General features: G+C 39.9%; 1 protein-coding gene and 1 long non-coding RNA gene across 5 annotated transcripts; one reads left to right on the top strand and one right to left on the bottom strand.

Moving 5' to 3' along the window:
• Positions 1–177: 177 nt before the first annotated feature.
• LOC124860972 (sodium/hydrogen exchanger 2-like) lies at positions 178–19,853 on the bottom strand. Of its 2 annotated transcripts, none has more exons than XM_047354584.1 (13): positions 19,577–19,853; positions 10,245–10,467; positions 9,851–10,091; positions 9,514–9,764; positions 9,217–9,434; positions 8,947–9,143; positions 8,770–8,859; positions 6,609–6,679; positions 6,322–6,453; positions 4,778–4,874; positions 4,566–4,694; positions 4,255–4,312; positions 178–509 (listed from the first exon to the last, which is right to left on the bottom strand). In XM_047354584.1, exons 1-13 carry the CDS (start codon positions 19,809–19,811, stop codon positions 328–330), a joined length of 2,124 nt encoding a protein of 707 aa, XP_047210540.1. In that variant the 5' UTR covers positions 19,812–19,853; the 3' UTR covers positions 178–327. The 2 variants fall into 2 exon arrangements, with proteins under 2 accessions (XP_047210540.1, XP_047210541.1); XM_047354585.1 differs by having other exon boundaries at positions 4,566–4,691.
• Positions 10,842–15,410, top strand: LOC124860974. Of its 3 annotated transcripts, none has more exons than XR_007036527.1 (4): positions 10,842–10,865; positions 11,494–11,556; positions 15,145–15,276; positions 15,353–15,410. It is a non-coding gene; the product is annotated as an uncharacterized LOC124860974 (long non-coding RNA). The 3 variants fall into 3 exon arrangements; XR_007036526.1 differs by lacking the exon at positions 10,842–10,865 and adding an exon at positions 11,249–11,368; XR_007036525.1 differs by lacking the exon at positions 10,842–10,865 and having other exon boundaries at positions 11,256–15,276.
• Positions 19,854–21,308: the final 1,455 nt, after the last annotated feature.

Here is a 21,308-nt window from a genome sequence, read left to right as displayed (position 1 = left end):
GGGTCCATGAGTGAGTGTAATGTGGACAAAAATGTTAGATTTATGGCTAAGTGGTATTTCCAAACTTGACATTGGAAATGAATTAGACTGAAGATGTAAATGACCCTGAAACCTCCATCAAAGTACTTCAAGAACTGCAACAAGGAGCTAAGTAGAGCTTTATTATTTACTGGCAACAGAAGATACAACCATTTCATTCATTATGTAGAATGTGTCCATAACACTGCTTTTATCGGTCCTGCTTTACCGATGCATGGCTCACAGAATAGGAGCTACTGATTGGACTAATGCTTTATTAACTCTCCTTTTCTTTCTTTCTGTCTCCCTTTATAGCTGTTTCTCATTCTCTAAAACAAAGCTGAGATGTTTCTTTGTTGCTCTCTCTATTGCTGCCTTGTGCTGTGGAGAATGATGCTCCTCCTCAGCAGGTTTATGATCCAGAGTCCTATCCTGAAGAGCTGGGACCAAAGTGCCAGGTGGCTCGGACCATCTTCGGCTTGCTGAGCACACTGCAAGAAGGGGAGAATACACAGCTACTTTTTGCAAGGAGAATTTGGTACACATTGGGTCAATGGGATGAGTTTTTACATCAATCCACACTACGTAAAAATCATATGTGCATACTCAAATACAATATAAAGTACAGACCAAAAGTTTGGACACACCTTCTCATTCAAAGAGTTGTCTTTATTTTCATGACTATGAATATTGTAGCTTCACACTGAAGGCATCAAAACTATTAATTAACACATGTGGAATTATATACTGAACAAAAAAATGTGAAACAACTGAAAATATGTCTTATATTTTAGGTTCTTCAAAGTAGCCACCTTTTACTTTGATTACTGCTCCGCACACTCTTGGCATTCTGTTGATGAGCTTCAAGAGGTAGTCACCTGAAATGGTTTTCACTTCAGAGGTGTGTCCTGTCAGGTTTAATAAGGATTTCAAGTCTTATAAATAGGGTTGGGACCATCAGTTGTGTTGTGCAGGAGGTGGATACAGTACACAGCTGATAGTCCTACTTAATAGACTGTTAGAATTTGTATTCGAACAATTGGGAAAACATTGAAAGTGTCCCCAAGTGCAGTCGCAAAAACCATCAAGCGCTACAAAGAAACTGGCTCACATGAGGACCGCCCCAGGAAAGGAAGACCAAGAGTCACCTCTGCTGTGGACGATAAGTTCATCCGAGTCACCAGCCTCAGAAATCGCAGGTTAACAACATCTCAGATTAGAGAACAGGTCAATGCCACACAGAGTTCTAGCAGCAGACACATCTCTAGAACAACTGTTAAGAGGAGACTGTGTGAATCAGGCCTTCATGGTAAAATAGCTGCTAGGAAACCACTGCTGAGGACAGGCAACAAGCAGAAGAGACTTGTTTGGGCTAAAGAACACAAGGAATGGACATTAGACCAGTGGAAATCTGTGCTTTGGTCTGATGAGTCCAAGTTTGAGATCTTTGGTTCCAACCACCGTGTCTTTGTGCGGCGCAGAAGAGGTAAACGGATGGACTCTACATGCCTGGTTCCCACCGTGAAGCATGGAGGAGGAGGTGTGATAGTGTGGGGGTGCTTTGCTTGTGACACTGTTGGGGATTTATTCAAAATTGAAGGCATACTGAACCAGCATGGCTACCACAGCATCTTGCAGCGGGATGCTATTCCATCCGGTTTGCATTTAGTTGGACCATCATTTATTTTTCAACAGGACAATGACCCCAAACACACCTCCAGGCTGTGTAAGGGCTATTTGACCAAGAAGGAGAGTGATGGGGTGCTGTGCCAGATGACCTGGCCTCCACAGTCACCGGACCTGAACCCAATCGAGATGGTTTGGGGTGAGCTGGACCGCAGAGTGAAGGCAAAAGGGCCAACAAGTGCTAAGCATCTCTGGGAACTCCTTCAAGACTGTTGGAAAACCATTTCAGGTGACTACCTCTTGAAGATCATCAACAGAATGCCAAGAGTGTGTGGAGCAGTAATCAAAGCAAAAGGTGGCTACTTTGAAGAACCTAGAATATAAGACATATTTTCAGTTGTTTCACACTTTTTTGTTCAGTATATAATTCCACATGTGTTAATTCATAGTTTTGATGCCTTCAGTGTGAAGCTACAATATTCATAGTCATGAAAATAAAGAAAACTCTTTGAATGAGAAGGTGTGTCCAAACCTTTGGTCTGTACTGTATATATCCAATCAAAGGCAGTTCTTGCATGATTGCTTCCTTGAGCGAGCTACTCCTTTTGCACTGAGCAAAAGGACTGTATTATAATTATTATAAATATTATTATGACCATATCATAGAAATGGAAATACAAATCCAAACTGTGTTGTAATGACTGAAATCTGTGTATTATAATTCAGTCCAGATTTTCACGCTTACCTCTATCGCTTGGGTTGCACGTAGAATAAAAATTCAGAAATCTCAAACTGTTCAGTGTAGAATAATCTGGTACCAGTTTGAACCCCAACCTGTTAAAAACTAAAGGCCATCCTTAAAACCTGAGTCAATGCTAAGAAACCAACCAACTCGAATGACCTCTACCAATTATGCCAAGTGGAGTGGTCAAATATTCAGCTGGATTAGTCTGAGTGTATCCAGGATTTACACTCCAACACTTGGTCCACTTTTTTTCACCTTACAGACTTAATCTAAAACCAGTTTGAGTACAGTTTTTTTTTTTAAATCTATGCGGAAGTTCGGAATGATAAACTGTCTTAATATATTTTTGTAAATGTATTAAATCTGTCTACCCCTTAAAATAACAGTTACATAAGTATTCACAGCTAAGACTTAAAGTTTTGTTGTAACAATTTTGGCAGCAATCACTGCCTGAAATCGTATTGTAGCTGTCTCTACAGATGTGGTACATCTGGTTTAGGGTTGTTTTCTACCATTCTTCTCTGGAGATCCTCTCAAACTCAGTCAGGTTGGATGGGCAGTGCCAGTACAGAACCACATTTAGCTCTTTGAAGAGATGTTCAAGATCTGGTTGCACAGCTTAAGGACATTCACATATTGCTTCTGCAGCCTCTAATTTGTTATCTTGTTATATTATATGCCTCGGTTCATTGCCTTTTTAGAAGATAAACCATTGCCTTAGTCTGGAAGAGGTTTTCTTAAAAGCACATGTGTATTTGGCTGCTGTCTTACTCTATATGTGGACTAGTTACCCATTTCCAACATGATGCTGCCACCACCATGCTTCACAGTATGTGTTGTTCTCCTTAGTCCACAAGTTAACACTGGTGCTCTATCTAAGTAACCATTGGGTTCTTGGTCACCTCTCTGGGCAAGGTCATTCTTCCCTGAATACTCAGTTTAGGGTGGGTCCTGGTGGTTCTAAACTTACATTGTCAAATAATAGATACCACTTTGCTTTTTTGGAGGTTTAGTGCTGCCAAAACGATTTTTTTATCCTTCGGCAGTTTTGTCCTTTAATGCAATCTGGTCTAAAGGTCTACAGATAATTCCTTTGATTTCATTATTGGGTTCCTGCTTCAGTATGAACTGTCAACTGTGAGACCATATATAGATAAGTTTGTTTTTTTTCCAAATCATGTTCAATCAACTGAATATACCAGTTGATATGTTGGAGTGAAAACAGGATGTGCCTAAGCTCAATTTTGAGTATCATAGCAAAGTGTGTGAATACCTGTTCTTTTTAATTGTCTAACTTATTTATAATTTACAAAAAAGTCTGAAAACATGTTTTCACTTTGTTATGATGGAGTAATTAGAGTAGGTATTAAAATAAACTACAACTATACGCAAATTGATTTTAGAATAAGTCTGTAACAAAATTTAAGAGAAAGAGAAGCGCTGAATACTTTGTGGAAGCAGAATTGTTACTCCCAGATTACATTGTTCATGTTCTGTTTTCCTTGTGTGTTGTAAGTAAACTCCTTTAATTGATTCTTTAACTTATTTTTGCAATTTCTGCCTCCTGTCAGTCTGCTTTTTGGTCCTCTACAAACATCAATTACGACCAGAAATAAAAGAAATAAAAGAGCTGCATTTTCATACCATTCAAGCCGATAATGAGTGAATATGACTAGAACTGCATTATTTTATGTTTATGCTCATCATATGTTTGGAAATAAAACTAATCTTTAATCAGTCTGGCCCTATTGTGTCACCATCTGTTGGGCTAGTGAGACAAGAACAATCAGCACTTTCAAGCCTAAACAACTTTTATGAACTCAGCATCGATTCCGACATGTGTCATTACCAGCATTCCTCTTTACCTGTATGAGATCTGCTGAGTTGTGCTCTCCCTCTGTAAGAAAACTCTCCATCATCCCGCTGACATTGGAAATACAGAGAAAAGAAGTAAAGAGAAATCCTGAAAGTTTATTTTATCTTAATTCTCCTAATTTCGAAATGATAAATTGTCATCAAAAGTCCTGTTAAATTAAATACCACCGTTAAAGTCAGCTTATGTCAATGGTTTAATTTAAACACGTTTAAATAGCATTTTTACACATGGAAAAATTATAAAACATGTTGAGACGGAAATAACTGATCTTAGAAACTTCACCTTTGTATTTCTGAGTACCTGTGGGCAGTGTGTGATCGTATTATAGGTGCATCTCAACGGAAGACTCATATGTCTGTGCAGGGGCTTCCTCATTCTGTCCGTGGTGACATTCTGGTGAAGCGTGTGTCTGCTGTAGGCTGGGGTCTGCTGCAGTCAGATTTCCCATACTGTCACATTTATTCGGAATACTGGGTCCAAACAGGAACGTTAGAGGATGGTTTGCTGTCTACCTTGTTGTTAAAGTTTTGAAGGTTTCTGGAGAGAATGCGCCTGATACTGTCCATTTCCTCTGGTAAGAGGGGACGGCTGCTGGGGCGAGGGTCCACTCTGAGAGCAAAGTGTGAATGTTCAGTCATAAGAGTGCTGGGAACCTTAACGCATTTTTATTTTCAAAGGCATAATTAGGATTTTATGTCAAAATGGGGATATTTTTTTCTTGCAATGCAAGTGAGATGATAACACTTAGAATGGGCATGAACACCTTAGTAAGTAGGTCTTATTAAGGATGCACTTGAACTGTTTATTACAAGTGTGAATTATAACAGCAGCCTACATTATCTGTGTTTAGTAAAAAAGCATTGTTTCAAAGTTCTTACCTTCTGACCCACTCTCAGATGAAAGGAAATTGTTTAGATGTTCATGAACAACCCAGGAACCACCAAGACTCAAGCCAATTAAAAACTAAAAACTTAGTTAGTGTTACTGTCCCTAGTGAAGCCAGTTTAGCATCAACGTGGACTGAGACACTGCTGACCAAAAGCTCCTGCTCCAAAATCTACATCTTTAAGTACGACTAAATTGTGCTGCTACTACATAGAGAAACCACATGTATTCTGGGGGAACATTTTAATGTCAGAGGAGAAAAAGACTTGTCTATTTGGGCTCAATGACAAGATGTGTGTTTGAAGAAGTAAAGGTGGGGCATTCAACTCAAAGGGCACTTCACCATCTGTGAAGAATGGACTAGTGGTAGCATTGTGCCGAGGTTCTGTATTACTGCCACTGGTTTTAGGAAATCACACAAAATGATGAAATAATGAGGGAGGACAACCTCCAAATTCGTCATCATCCCCTTTAAATCAAAACCAGCCGACTGAAAGTTGGACACAACCAAATGTTCCTGTAGGACAATGATCCCAAAGAGAAATCACTAAAAATCAACTAGTGTTTTGAAATGAACACAGCAGGCAATCAAAAGGATTGGCACTGATCAAAACACTACTAAAAATCTATGGACTACGATTCTAAGCTGGGTCTGTGCCAGAACCGATTAAAATGAGCTCTATTATTGTTAATGAGAAGAGTCATTAAATATTCAGAAGAAATAAACCAGGATGTTGTTACTGGCTACAAAAAGTAAAAAATTTATCTGCAACTTCCTAATACACCGTTAACCAAACAGTTGGGGTGTACATCTCTTTAAACCTTTATGTATAATTTTACCTTGTGTGGATTAAAGAAACTCCACAATAAATCCAAACTTGTTCACCAAATTACTGTTTCTTAAATACAATGAAGTTATATGTTAAATGTCCTCTGTGGAAAAAAGAGCAGCTCAAATGTATCCTTAAATGACCAAAGTTATGAAATTCATGCCAATGATGATTTAACTTTTGACCTAACCTGTATATACAGTATATAGAATACCAGACATATTAATACAAAGACTCTGTAGTAAGATTTTCTTAAAAACATGGCTTATACCGGGATCTCTTATTATTTCAGTTTTCTAAACTCCTGTAAGAATAATCAGTTGGTCCTATAATCCTCTTACACTGGTGGTGCCTCCTCCCCCCGCTGCTCCCTTCTCTCCAGCTCCTGGTAGACTCTGAGGATGCTGGAGCGAGCCTGGTGATGCTCACCAATAAGAACACGTCGAAGGTACTTTCTGTTGAACTGCTCAAACCTCTCACACACACAAACACACACACACACACACACACACACGTTCATATGACATTTTTATGAATTCTTTGCTGCCACCTAGTGGCTGCGTTGTCTCATGATTAGAGAAATGCCAGATCTTCCAGGGGAAATAAAGGTAAAATGAAACATGCTAACCTGTCTTTCCAGTAGTGCTGCCCCCAGTAGCCAACCACATCTTCTATTCCTGACAGCAAGTGGTCTAATAGCTGAGAGCATATATTATAACAATCTGTTATCTATTTATTAGTGTACAAACTGTATCTGTTCTTTATTTCCATATCTCATACTTACTTATTGAAATATGCCATAGCAAACACTCACACCTGTGCATGGGATTAAACATGATTTTCTTCCAAAACTGACATACAGTACAAGTCAGTACCAATTCAGAACAACTGCCATCTTAAAGTACTTTACAAGACAAACAAATCAATTTCATATACAGAAATATATGATCAGACCAATCCAATTCCATAGATAGATTCAAGTTCAGTCTTATACATTCTAATTTGATCCTAGTTACGATGTAATGGAAAAAAGTGTTACGTCCAAGGATGCCCAGTCAGTTTCATAGACTTTGCAAAAATGTTTCCTCTTGGGTGAGCATTTTGTGAAAGGAGCAGAAAGGATGGACTTCCTTTTAACAGAAAACAACATCCAGCAGAACCTGTCTCAGTATGAGCTGCAGGTTCAGGGGGCAAGGTAGACACACAACAAATACAGAAAGGTCTAGGACTACTTTCTATGTTAAATGAAAAGAAAAAGTTAGTGGCAGCAGCAGCTTCTCTAGTGGCTTCATCTAGGAGAGACAAACGGCATATATAAGCATATAAGCTCTGAGTGGTAAAATCAGAATATATAGTTAGTGGCAACAATAGCTCTTTTAGCTGCTCTATCCATGAGGGTTAAACACAAAATCATGGCCAATTGTATTATCTATAGAGTACATGAAGTTATTGACAACAATAGCTCGCTTCTGGGAAGGATTCACAGTTGAACAGAATGCCATGCCTGGGGTCACTTCTAAAAAGTGAAAAAAGTGGGAGAAATTAAGGTCATGGCAGCACACATTACAGGTATTGCACAATTGGAGAGTAGTAGGAGAAAGTAGCACAATAAGGAAAAGTAGTATGTTGTGCAGCCTAACTCTATAGCAGCATAACAACAGATATAACTCATGATTACCGAAGCCTCTATAACTGAGTTTTATCAAAAAGTAAAGTTTTAAGCCTAGTCTTAAAAGTAGAAAGGGTGTCTGTCTTAAGAAAAAAAATCTGCAAGCTGGTTCTACAGAAGAGATGCCAGATTACAAAAAGATTTGCTTCCTGTTAAAGGTAAAGAAAGGAGAGCATTGATCAGAGAAGCAGCCAACTGGTCCATGGTAACTCTGGAAGCGTTGCAGAGATCCATAGCTCAGGTGGGCGAATATGTTGATAGGGCTACTTTCAGTCATACATTCAACAAATTTGGCCGCTATGGAACAGTGGCAAGATGAAAGCAATTGCTAAGTAGCCTAAATTAAACTTTTTCACTTAACATGTAAAATGTACTGTGTGGCAGAAACCTATCACTGCATCACAGCCCTGAACAAAATATTGCATGGTAAAACATGGAAATAGCAGCATCATGGAATGCTTTTCATCAGCTGGTACAGGTGGATCTGGACGAAATTGATGTGAAGATTCATGGTGCTAATTACAGGCAATACTGAAAGAAAACATATTATGTTAGAATGGCCCAGTCAAAGTTCAAACTTAAATCCAACTGAGATTCTGTGGAAGATGTAAAAATAGCTGTTCACAGTTGCTGTTCATCCAATCTTCATCCAAGTTTGAGTTAAATTAGAAAAAAGAATAAATGACAATTCCACGTGGGAGAAACATGGTTGAATAAAAATACACCATATACTTTTTGAGTCTTATTTGTAGAGAAATTAAAACCATGTGTCATTACACATTATTGAAACAAACAAGTTTATTAAATTATGGACAAAATATTTAGAAAACTATGTATTATTTTTCTTCCTTTTTACAGTTTTGCACTAATTTTGCTGGCTTCACATATAAACTCCCCAAAAAATACATTGTAATATGTAGCTGTAATATGATAAAATCTGAAATCATTGAAGGTGTATGAATGATTTTCATGGCACCTGAGGCTTGATAAAAATAAGATTTGCTATACTGATATTACTGACCAAAGTATAGACAATCAAGAAATTATTAAAGCATTTTACTCATTCGTCAAAAAAAATGAATAATGACCCCAGAACCCTGTGGATGCAGTGAAGTCTCACCCTGCTGTGGATCTCCTCACTGACTGTAGGGAGAGCTCTTTTTTTCCTCTTCACATCCAGCAGCTCCACAAGAGGCTTGATGGTCATCCCCTGAAAACCAAGCTGTGTAAGTAAAAATTTCAAATAACCCCTTCTATTGATGAATCTGTTGTGATTCAGGCTACATCTATTTCCCACCTGCACGAATACAGTAAAAAGGATGACTACGATGGTAGTTGTGATGAAGAGTCTTTTCTTTGGGAAGTCATCAATGAGGAAGACCAGGGAGAAGCAGATGGCTCCTCTGAGGCCACCGTAGGCAATGATGAACTGGTCTCGGAAGGTCACAGCATTCCTCCGAAGCTTGTTCACGACAGCAGTGAGCAACAGAACGCCTTACACATAGGGATGATGTTTGAGCAGGAGACCTTGTTTAAAGATTTAAGTGCTTTCTTACATAAGAAATACCTGTGGTCCTCCAGACGAGGCAGAGCAGCAGGGTAGAGCAGACGAAGGGCCAGCTCCACATGTGTATGTCTTGTATGGTGGACACCCCAAGGAAGATGAAGATCAAGGTCTCACTCACACTACTCCACATCTTCAGGAAATACTGGATGCTGGTGTTGCTGTGTTCTGACACATTAGCTTCCACATACTGCTTCATGGTCACAGCACAGGTCACAATACTGCAGGTTGGGGAAAAAACAATTCATACTATTATAGTAGCCTTTCTGAAGGATTAGACTGACAGACAGCAGCACTTACGCCACGATTCCTGAGAAGTGAAGCATCTCTGAAGTCAGGTAGGACAGATAGGAATAGAGGAAGACAAACAGAGGAGCGATGACCTGGGCTCTGGAGGTGAACCGTGAGGTGAGAGCTGTCACCAAGCCAAAGAACAGTCCCACAAAGAGGCCTCCTAGACCCACCACTACCACTCTGCAACCTCCCACCAGCACATCCAGTCCTGTCACTGACGACAGCCGCAGAAAGGACTCAAATAGCTTGTAGAGCACCTAAGAGGTGGAGAAATTCACTTCAGTATGTTCTTCGTGTAGGAAAAAACATATCTGGACACACCCACAGTGACTTCTACCCTGACCACTGTAACGGCGTCATTGAGCAGTGACTCTCCAAACACCAAAATGTGCAGCTGTTCATTGACATGCATCTCTTGGAAAACAGAAAGCACAGCCACTGGATCGACAGCAGCTATCAAGGAGCCAAACAGCAGGCAATGGAGCAGAGAGATGTCACCCAGAGAGCTTGGAGCGAGTAGGCAAACACCGTACAGAGACAGGCCGATGCCCAGAATGTTCCATAAAGTTCCCAGCACCGCATACCTACAGGTGGAAGAACAGAAAGATCTTCTTTCCCGTCTGTAGTTTTTGCAAGTTCATAAGTTACATCTTGGGTAACACACTAACAGTTATATTTAAATGTAAACTCAAGCACACATATAGCTTGCAAGAAAGCTATGCAGTCAAGATACGAACCAGAGGATGGTACCAAGGTTTTCAAAGAACAGCCTTCCTGGCAGGAAATATCCTGCATCCAAAACGATGGGCGGAAGCAGGAAGAGGAAGAACGCATCAGCGCTCAGAGTAGGGGGAGCAGAGTGTCGGACCCCGTAGATCACCCCACCCACGAGGAGGCCCACCATGATGAGGACACAACTTTCTGGGACAACAGCTGGCACTCGACCTGACCAGTGGAAACCTGAGAAGATAAAGCCCAGATTGAAAAACACAGATGAGGACATTTGGTATCAGCAGATCAATCTGGCTTTGTAAATCACCAGCATGAAAGGATTATGTAGTCTATTCACAAAGTAAGAATAGAATTTCTTTTAAAAAAGGAACTTAAAAATTACAATCACCTCACATTTTGCAAAGGTTGATTTTAACAGATTTTGGCAATCAATTTTGTACATGTGACAGGGTATGTTTTTGTCATGTTACAACCCAGATAGGTCTTTGGGTTTTTCTTTTTTCTTTCAGGGGTTTGGAAATGGTCCTGCTGCGGGTGGTGCTGGTTGGCCTAATTGGTGCTACTGCTTAAAAGCTGCCATGTAGGCAGCACATGGAGGCTCTCTCCCCTGTTGGTTTGGTTGTAAGGTTGGTTTTTGACTTTAGGTTATTGTTGGTTATTTCTGGGCTTTGATTAATCTTAATTTTGGTTTCTCATTTCAAGTATTCCTTTTTAGGTGTTATTCCTTTAAATAAACAATCCTTTTGTTTTGTGACAAAATCCTTTTTGTGGTCTCCTTTAATGTTACCCCACCAAAAAAGTCTGCTGGTCGTAACATGTGGGAGCTTGTCCAATTGATTTGAACAAATTTGGTCTGATTTGCCTCGTTTTGGTTGTATGGGTTACAGTTACATGCTCCTGACTTTATATATATATATATATATATATATATATATATATATATATAAGGTATTTGTTGTTTTGGCAACTCCATTTTAAGTGACCCTTTTTATTGTTGTTGGTTTATTTTGGGGCCGGACTCTGGGCTAAGCATACTGCTGTGGTTTGCTGCCTGAGGGGTTTTTGCCTGGATGGTTTTGGTTTTTAAAGTGCCTTGGCTATTGGAGTAAGGTCTGAAGACTTGGCTAAGGTTAGTCAGGGTTGTTTGTCACTTAGTTGTAGAAAAATGGAGATTTGACAATTGTACTAGTCATGTTGTAGCTGTTACCTAAGTTTAATGAACAAGATCCTGATGTGTTTTTCTCTTTGTTTGAGGACATGGCAGAGGACAGTGATTGGAGTGATCTAGACTGCACTGCCCTGTTGCAAAGTGTGATGGTAGGTAAGGCCCAAGAAGCCTATGTTTCGTTAACTTTGGCTGAAAGAAGGTGTATCAATCTGTTAAAGAAGCCGTGCTAAAGGCTTATGGATGGGTTCCTGAACACTACAGACAGCAGTTTAGAAACTGCAGGAAGGCTGAAAAACAGACAAATGCAGATCTAGTTACAGAATTAAACACCCAGTTTTACAGTTGGTTGTCAGCAGAAGGTGTGAAGGATTTTGAGTCCCTTTATAATTTGATGGTGTTGGAACAGTTTAAAAACATTATTCCAGATCGGGTTGCTACCTATATTAATGAGCAAAAAGAGAAAACGTATTAAACATGGGTTTGTTTCCATGAGTGACTGTGCAAATAAAGTGCCTGCTAAGATACTGTGTGACACTGGAGCATCTGAGTCTTTTATATTAGAATCTGTTTTGCCGTTTTCTTCATATTCTGATACAGGTCATAGTGTTTTGATTAGAGGAAGTTGTTTGGAAACTTTTGCTGTACCTCTACATAAGATCTACTTGCACTTAGAACTGGTACAGGGAGAAGTAACCATTACTGTTCGCCCTTCTTTGCCAGTGGAAAATGTTTCTGTGATTCTGGGAAACAATCTGGCAGGTGGACTTCTTGTGTAGTGACTCGTGCCATCACTTGATCTCTGGCTAATAAGAAGGTTGAGTTTGGTAAGTCTGGTTCTACCCCCAAGAAGACTGCCTATGTGCCAACTCTTCCTTGTTACTCAGTGAGCAGGAGGACACAAGCTTAACTGCTTTGTTTGACCAAGTCCAGACAGCTGAACAGAATAAGGTGTCCTGTGGGTATTTTCTGTTAGACAACCTGTTGGTGTGTAAATGGTTGCCTAATAGTAATAGGGATATTGTTGGTCCAGTCTATCAAGTTGTAGTTCCAGTTAAGTTTAGGAACCTTGTTATACAAAATGCGCATGGAGAATTGTCTGGCCATCTAGGTGTAAACAAGACTTACCATCAAGTTTTCATCACTTTTGTTGGCCACGTCTGAAAAAAGATTTTGCTTATTTTATTAAGACTTGTCATACTTGGCAGTTAACTGGAAAACCAAATCAAAATCTAAAAATCTGTTCCTCTTTTTCCCATACCTGCCATTGGGAAGCCTTTTGAACATTTAATCATGGATTGTGTTGGCCCACTGAGTCCTTCAAAGTCTGGATCTGTGTATTTGCTGACAGTTATGTGTAAATGCACTCGTTACCCTGCAGCATATGCTCTGAAAACCATTAAAACAAAGTCAGTGGTCAAAGCTTTGTCTAATTTAATTTCAGTGTTTGGAATTCCAGAGACAATTCAGACAGACTGAGGTACCAATTTCACCTCATGCATGTTTGCTGAGGTTTTGAAGCAACTTGGTGTGGTACATCAACAAGCAGTGCTCATCATGCTCAAAGTCAAGGGGTTCTGGAACATTTTCACCAGACTCTGAAGGCATTGTTGCGAGCATATTGTACAGAGTTATGTAGAGACTGGGAAGAAGGTCTGCCTTGGCTTCTTCTAGCAGCTCATGAAGTTGTACAAGGAATCACAGGTTTCAGTCTGAATGACTTGGTGTTTGAACATCAGGTGCCTGGCCCACTTGAAGTTCTAAAAAGTAATCTGGAGAGTTATGATCCACCTTTGAACTTGTTTGACTACATTAATGGTTTTCGTCGCAGATTGTTTTTGGCTGGTAAACTAGCTTCTGAGAATCTTAAAAGTTCAGAGAAAAATGAAACAATGGTTTGACCAGAAGGCTGAAAATAGTTTTTCACCTAGGAGATAAGGTTCTTGCTTTACTTCCTGTTCAATGTTCTCCTTTTCAGGCAATGTTCTATGGTCCATATTCTGTTTTGAAACAGGTGTTGGTACAAGACTATGTGGTTTCTACCCCAGACCGGAAATTACTGACTCAGCTTTGCCATGTAAATTTACTGAAGCCTTATTTCAGTCGGATTCTGGAAGAGAAAGAAGTGAAGGCCATTGCCTATTCTGTGAAAATAAACTTGATCTATACAGGCAAGTTGGATGAAGATGTGCAGAGTCCAGATGATGCGATGTTTCATCCCAGACTCAAGAACTCTGTGATGTTATCCAACTTACAACTATTACTGGGTCATTTGTCTGCTGAAAGAAGTGAGCAGTTGAAGCAGTTAATTTTGGATTTGTGTGCATTGTTCAGTGATATTCCAACACGTACTCATTTTGTTGAGCATGACCTTGTTGTAGGAAATGTGCATCCTGTCGGTCAGTATTTCTTTCGTGTTCCTCCAGAAAAAAGATAATTTTTGGAGTCAGAAGTTCAGTATTTGTTGGAGAATGGAATGGCTAAACCATCATGTACCAGTTGGGCTAAACCATGTTTGTTAGTAAATAAACCTGATGGTACTTATAGATTCTGTAATGACTACAGGAAACTGAACAGCATTACAAAACATGACTCTTATCCACTTCCTCAGGTGGAAGACTGTGTTGATCGAGTTGGGCCTGCTAAGTTTGTGAGTAAATTTGATTTGCTCAAAGGTTATTATCAAGTGCCCTTGTCTGCTTGAGCCCAAGAGGTTTATTTTATTATACCATCTGGGTTATATTCTTATATAGTCATGTCTTTGGAATGCACCAGCCACATTCCAGTGATTGATAAACCAAGTGGTTGCTGGACTGAAAGAGTGTCATCTACTTGGATGATGTAGTGGTCTTTGGTGATACATGGCCTGAACACATTATGTATCCAGGCACTGTTTCAGCATCTTCACGACGCTCATTTAACGGTAAACTTGGCAAAATGTGAGTTTGCAAAGGCTACTGTGACTTATTTGGGGAAGGTGGTTGGGCAAGGTCAAGTGCAGCCAGTGCAGGCTAATTTTCAAGCTACTGCTAGTTTTCCACCTCCTACCTCAAAAAATGAGTTGATGAGGTTTTTGGGGATGGTGGGTTACTATAGGAACTTCTGGGAAAATTTTTCTACTGTGGTGGCTCCGTTGTCTGACCGTTTTAAAGGCTAAAGTCCAGTTTAGATTGTCCGCAACCTGCCAGAAGACATTCGAAAATGTCAAACTCCTTTTAAGCCCTACACCACTTTTGTATGCTCCAAGACTGGATCAGCCATTTCAGGTACAAGTTCACGCTAGTCAAGTGGATGCTGGAGCTGTTTTGTTGCAGACAGATGAGGTAGGGCTTGACCATCCAGTTTGTTTCTTTTCAAAGTTCAATCAACATCAACTTAACTACTCAACCATTGAGAAAGAGGCCTTAGCTCTTATTTGGCGCTGCAACATTTTGATGTATATGTGGGATGTGGTGTTTCTCCAGTTGTGATATATTCCGATCATAACCCCTTAACTTTACTACACTCTTTACAGAGTCCAAATCAGCACTTGATGCGGTGGGCCCCATTTCTACAACCTTATAATCTGGAGATTCAGCACATTCGAGGCACTGAAAATGTACTGGCTGATGCATTGTCTTGTGCCATTGATAAACCGAATGACTAGCTTAATAACTCCAGTGGGCCCATTTAGGGCCCTCTTTTTAAATGGGGGGAGATGTTACGGCCCAGATAGGTCTTTGGGATTTTTTTTCTTTCAGGGGTTTGGAAATGGGCCTGCTGCAGGTGGTGCTGGTTGGCCTAATTGCTGCTACTGCTTAAAAGCTGCCATGTATGCAGCACAAGGGAGGCTCTCTCCCCTGCAATTCCTCCCCTGTTGGTTTGGTTGTAAGGTTGGTTTTTGACTTTAGGTTATTGTTGGTTATTTCTCTGGCTTTGATTAATCTTAATTTTGGTTTCTCATTTCAGGTATTTCTTTTTAGGTGTCATTCCTTTAAATAAACAATCATTTTGTTTTGTGACAAAATCCTTGTGTGGTCTCCTTTAATGTTACCCCACCAAACAAGCCTGGTGTACGTAACAGTCATTAAGATGGGGAAAAAGCTGACTATGAGAAAAAGTTATATTTTGTTTTCTATTCCCTTGGTCACATGGAATGAATCATGAGTTAATTATAATCTGTCTGAAATGGTGTTGCATTATGCTGCAAAACATCAGTCAATTTTTTTGATATTCTAGTGCAACTCTATCTATTCTTTTATCAAACATGTATATACAAAGTACCTCACAGTGACAAGGCAAAAACAGCTTTTTAGAAAGATGTCCAGATGTTTTAATTGCCAAAGGCTTGTTCATTCAGTATTACACATTTGTGACTTAGTATTTGGTTGAAGCTCCTTTAGCAGCAATTACAGCCTCTAGTCATCTTGGGTATGTGCATGCAAGCTTAGCAAACCTGTCTGGGTGTGTTCTACCATCCAGACCCTCTTAAGTTCAGTCAGATTGGACATAGACAGCCACTTTATTTTTTTCCAGAAATGTTCAACTGGACTTGGCTCTGGCTTTGCTTCAGTTGGTGAAGAAGCATGTTTGATTTTTAGCCAGGTGATGAACAGTGTCTGTTTTTCTTTAGACATGACACCTAAAGTTCTGGCCAAAAAAACTATTTTGGTTTCATCAGACCAGGGAATCTGGTTCTGGTTCTGACTGTTTTTCAGGTTCAAACAGGCTGCCATGGGCAGTTCATGACAGCCTAAATCTGTTGTACGCTTCCCCAGGTTTGTGTAAGGCACAACCGAGTCTCAGAGGTCTGCAGAAAATTCCTTTGACTTCACTGCTTAGCTTCTGCTCTTATACACACATCAGTTGTGAGACCTTATATAAACTCGTGTGTTCAATTCCCAATCCCATTGAATCAGCCCAATTTACAACAAGTGAACTCCAATCAAGCTATAGAGGCATTTCAGGGAAGTCAGGCTTCCAAAAAGATATAATACAAAACACCTTTAAATGTACAGGTCCTTCTCAAAATATTAGCATATTGTGATAAAGTTCATTATTTTCCATAATGTAATGATGAAAATTTAACATTCATATATTTTAGATTCATTGTACACTAACTGAAATATTTCAGGTCTTTTATTGTCTTAATACGGATGATTTTGGCATACAGCTCATGAAAACCCAAAATTCCTGTCTCACAAAATTGGGATATTTTATCTGACCAATAAAAGAAAAGTGTTTTTAATACAAAAAACGTCAACCTTCAAATAATCATGTACAGTTATGCACTCAATACTTGGTCGGGAATCCTTTTGCAGAAATGACTGCTTCAATACGGTGTGGCATGGAGGCAATCAGCCTGTGGCACTGCTGAGGTCTTATGGAGGCCCAGGATGCTTCGATAGCGGTCTTGAGTCTCTCAACGTTCTCTTCACAATATCCCACAGATTCTCTATGGGGTTCAGGTCAGGAGAGTTGGCAGGCCAATTGAGCACAGTGATACCATGGCCAGTAAACCATTTACCTGTGGTTTTGGCACTGTGAGCAGGTGCCAGGTCGTGCTGAAAAATTAAATCTTCATCTCCATAAAGCTTTTCAGCAGATTGAAGCATGAAGTGCTCCAAAATCTCCTGATAGCTAGCTGCATTGACCCTGCCCTTGATAAAACACAGTGAACCAACACCAGCAGCTGACACGGCACCCCAGACCATCACTGACTGTGGGTACTTGACACTGGACTTCTGGCATTTCCTTCTCCCCAGTCTTCCTCCAGACTCTGGCACCTTGATTTCCGAATGACATGCAGAATTTGCTTTCATCCGAAAAAAGTACTTTGGACCACTGAGCAACAGTCCAGTGCTGCTTCTCTGTAGCCCAGGTCAGGCGTTTCTGCTGCTGTTTCTGGTTCAAAAGTGGCTTGACCTGGGGAATGCGGCACCTGTAGCCCATTTCCTGCACACGCCTGTGCATGGTGGCTCTGGATGTTTCTACTCCAGACTCAGTCCACTGCTTCCGCAGGTCCCCCAAGGTCTAGAATCGGCCCTTCTCCACAATCTTCCTCAGGGTCTGGTCACCTCTTCTCGTTGTGCAGCGTTTTCTGCCACACTTTTTCTTTCCCACAGACTTCCCACTGAATTGCCTTGATACAGCACTCTGGGAACAGCCTATTCGTTCAGAAATTTCTTTCTGTGTCTTACCCTCTTGCTTGAGGGTGTCAATAGTGGCCTTCTGGACAGCAGTCAGGTCGGCAGTCTTACCCATGATTGGGGTTTTGAGTGATGAACCAGGCTGGGAGTTTTAAAGGCCTCAGGAATCTTTTGCAGGTGTTTAGAGTTAACTCGTTGATTCAGATGATTAGGTTCATAGCTTGTTTAGAGACCCTTTTAATGATATGCTAATTTTGTGAGATGGGAATTTTGGGTTTTCATGAGCTGTATGCCAAAATCGTCCATATTAAGACAATAAAAGACCTGAAATATTTCAGTTAGTGTGCAATGAATCTAAAATATATGAATGTTAAATTTTCATCATGACATTATGGAAAATAATGAACTTTATCACAATATGCTAATATTTTGAGAAGGACCTGTATTTCTCCTTCACCCATTAGGGAGACATATGCTAATATATGCCCTGAAAAAATATTTACCCACTTACAGATTTTTTTTTTTTCTGTTTCCTTTTTAGTCATACTTAAATGTTTCGGATCATAAAATGAATTTTCTTATCTGACAATAACCTGAGTAATACAAAAATTGTTTTTCAAAAGAATTTCATTTATCAAAATTTATCCTGTTAAATATAGTTCATGAATTAGTTGAGTTGAATTTTAATAATGCTGTGATGAACCACATTTTTAGTTGATTTCAGTAGCTATGCCCAGCGTTGATTACTCAAGTATGATTACTGGATAAATCTGGGCCGATTGATCAAGAAAACACTTAAATGGCACCTATCTGACAACATTAAGTATGCAAAAAGATTGCCATACCATCATACTCTGATATAAAGACATTTAAAAACAGAACTAAAAGTTATTGACATCTATCAATCTGGGAAGAGTTACAGAGCCATTTCTAAGGCTTTGGGAGTGCAGTGAACAACAGTGAGAGCCATTATCCACAAATGGAGAGACCATGGAGCAGTAGTGAACGCTTCCTATTTTGTTGTCTGGCTGGCCAAATTTACTCCAAGAGTGAATAGCTTACAAACCTAGGAGGTCTAAAAGGACCCTGGAAAAACATCTATAGCCCCAAAGACCTTACTTGCCTCACTTGACACCAGTGGTTTCGATTTAACAACAAGAATGAGGCTGGGCAAAATGGCCTCCATGGGAAAGTTCCAAAATATTCTTTTGCTTGATAAAGAAAAACGGGAACTCTGTTTTTTCTCTTATTTCTGGTGGACAACATGAAAAACAACATCATACTGACAGTCAGACATAGGTAGAGTGATGATCTAGGGCTGCTTCAGAACCTGGACAACCTGGAATAACTGATGGAACCATGAACTCTGCTCTACAAGAAAACTGAAGGAGAATGTCCAGAGATGAATTTGTGACCTTAAGCTCAAACACACTTGAGTTATGTAGCAAAGAAGGACCCAAGGATCACCAGAAAGTTGTCTTTGTCTGATATTAAATTTGTGTTTGATTATCTAAAACATTTAAGTATGATATAAATGACAAAATCTGCCATGTGGCAAATACGTTTTCACAGTACTGTCTATGCTGGAGGTTTGTACATGCTGCATTTTTCTATATTTACACACAAACGAGCTTAAATGTTGTGCCTTTCTTGTTTTAGCTTAAACCTTCAGACATTCTGGCCTAATTTTACTGCAGTCTATATCCCTAAGGAGCATTGCCAAATTATAATGATTTTCAACTTTGGCTGGTTTGGCCAGATTGCTTAAACATTTCAATGAGACAACGTTCTGATGAATAGAATAATGATATTGAGAAATCTTAAATGTTGCCTGCTGAGTGATGTACTTTATCTGTGCTTTAAATGTTTTCTTTCTACTAAATACTGCCATCTTATTGACAAGTCATTCTCCATAACATTCCTGACATTTAGAATTTCTAACCCTAAATGAAAGGCAGAGTCTGAGCCAGTCATTTTGCCTTGAACAAAATTTTACCCGCAACATACTGTTGTACGGTGTAAGTTTAGGTGCTCTCGGGCTTACCCAGCTTAGCCAGTGAGGCCAGCATTATCCACAGCACAATCTCAAAGGGAGCCTGCACATGGTGGTAGTCCAAGCTGAACACCCTTAGAGCACTGGGCAGATCCGCAGATGGGCTGACATGACTGGTGTTGAAGCCCACCAAGAGGGACCCGTTGTGAGGCTCAGGGAGATTCATTGCCAAACATGCCCAGAGAGACCCAGAGATCAGCAGAGGGAGAGGCCACAGAGCCGCCATCCTGCAGTCATGCTGGAAAAACAGAAGAGGCGAAGGCAGAGAATAGGATAGGCGTCCAAGAGAAAGAGGGAGGGCCAGCAGCTCATGTTCATCCACAAAGCATGCAGCCTCTAATGTGCACAGGAATCCCTGAGCTGGCAGTGATATCTGCCCAACAGTGTAGAGCGCAGGTGCTGTGGCATGTATACACTCTCACTGTTTTGTTATTTCCAAAGTGAATGTACATGTTTATATTAATTTTCTACAGATGTTCTTCCTGTCTGCAGTCACGGCCTGCTGATTCCTGACGAAAACCTACACCCGAGTTCGACCATCAAATGATTAATTGAACAATAATTTTATTTCCCCAAAGCAATCCGAACACCAGCATGTCATCAAATAGGGATGTACATGCTGAAAAAAAGCAGGACAGTGAAAGGGGCTTTTACAAAGTTGTCCCAGTAATATACAAAAAGTAGTGAATAATTGTGTAGTGGACAGAAGAGCACCCATAGTTTTCATTTTAAATAGAAATCTGAAACATTTGATACATTTTTGTATTCAGCCTCCTTCATTCTCTAGTGATAACACAGTGTCACCAATTACCTTCAGAAGTCACCTTGGTACTAAAAGGAATTCAACTGAGATTATGTAATCTCAGCATAAACTCAGCTGTTCTGCAAAGGCTTGAGAGATTTGACAGAAAACCTGAATGAACAAGCAGCATCATGAACACCAAGGAACACATCAGATAGGTCAGAGATAAAGATGTAGATAAATTTAAAGTCAGTAGGTATAGTAACATTTTTCTCATCATTAGTGACACAGTTAGAAATTAACAAAGTGAGGTCAAACTGAACTTTAGTTTTATTGATGCTTGCAAGCAGAGAGAGAAGTCACACATCGCAGTAAAAGTCTATGAGCACTCTAGGTCTGAGGAGAGGTTGTGCAGCCATTTATACTTGGGATGGGGTGTAAGAACTTAAGGTTTTATCATGATATTTTGTGATTTTATTGTGATAACAATAACAATTATGATTAAAAAAAAGTACATATTACATCTTTTCAGCCTTTTTAGGTAACTGTCAAGCTGTGACTGCATGTCACAGCAATCATACTCCCAAAAACACAAATACGGCTCTTAAAATTATACCCAATTAGAAAAAGGCTTCTTTAGGACACCAGCTACAACTGCACACAGTAACTGCCTTTAATCATATTTTTAATTTTATTGATATTTGGAATCCTATTTAAGGGTCGCCACAAGTCATGCAGGAACACAACTAGCATGGAAGAAGAGGCTCTGGTCGGGTGTCCCAAGGTTAACTTTTATCTTTATATACACAATACTCTGTGGGGCAAAAATCCCCCTGAAAACGCAATCTCCACGGGTGGCAGCATTATGCTGTGGGGGTGCTTTTTTTTTATAGCATTGACAGTGAAGCTGGTCAGAGAGCATGGGAAGATAGATAGAACTAAACAATCCTGGTTGAAAAACCATTTGAGACTGAGGCTGGG

This window comes from Girardinichthys multiradiatus, chromosome 23, assembly GCF_021462225.1.
Source record: "Girardinichthys multiradiatus isolate DD_20200921_A chromosome 23, DD_fGirMul_XY1, whole genome shotgun sequence".
Taxonomy (NCBI): domain Eukaryota; kingdom Metazoa; phylum Chordata; class Actinopteri; order Cyprinodontiformes; family Goodeidae; genus Girardinichthys; species Girardinichthys multiradiatus.
Note: the sequence above shows the minus strand (reverse complement) of the source record. Positions and strands in the feature narration are given on the sequence as shown.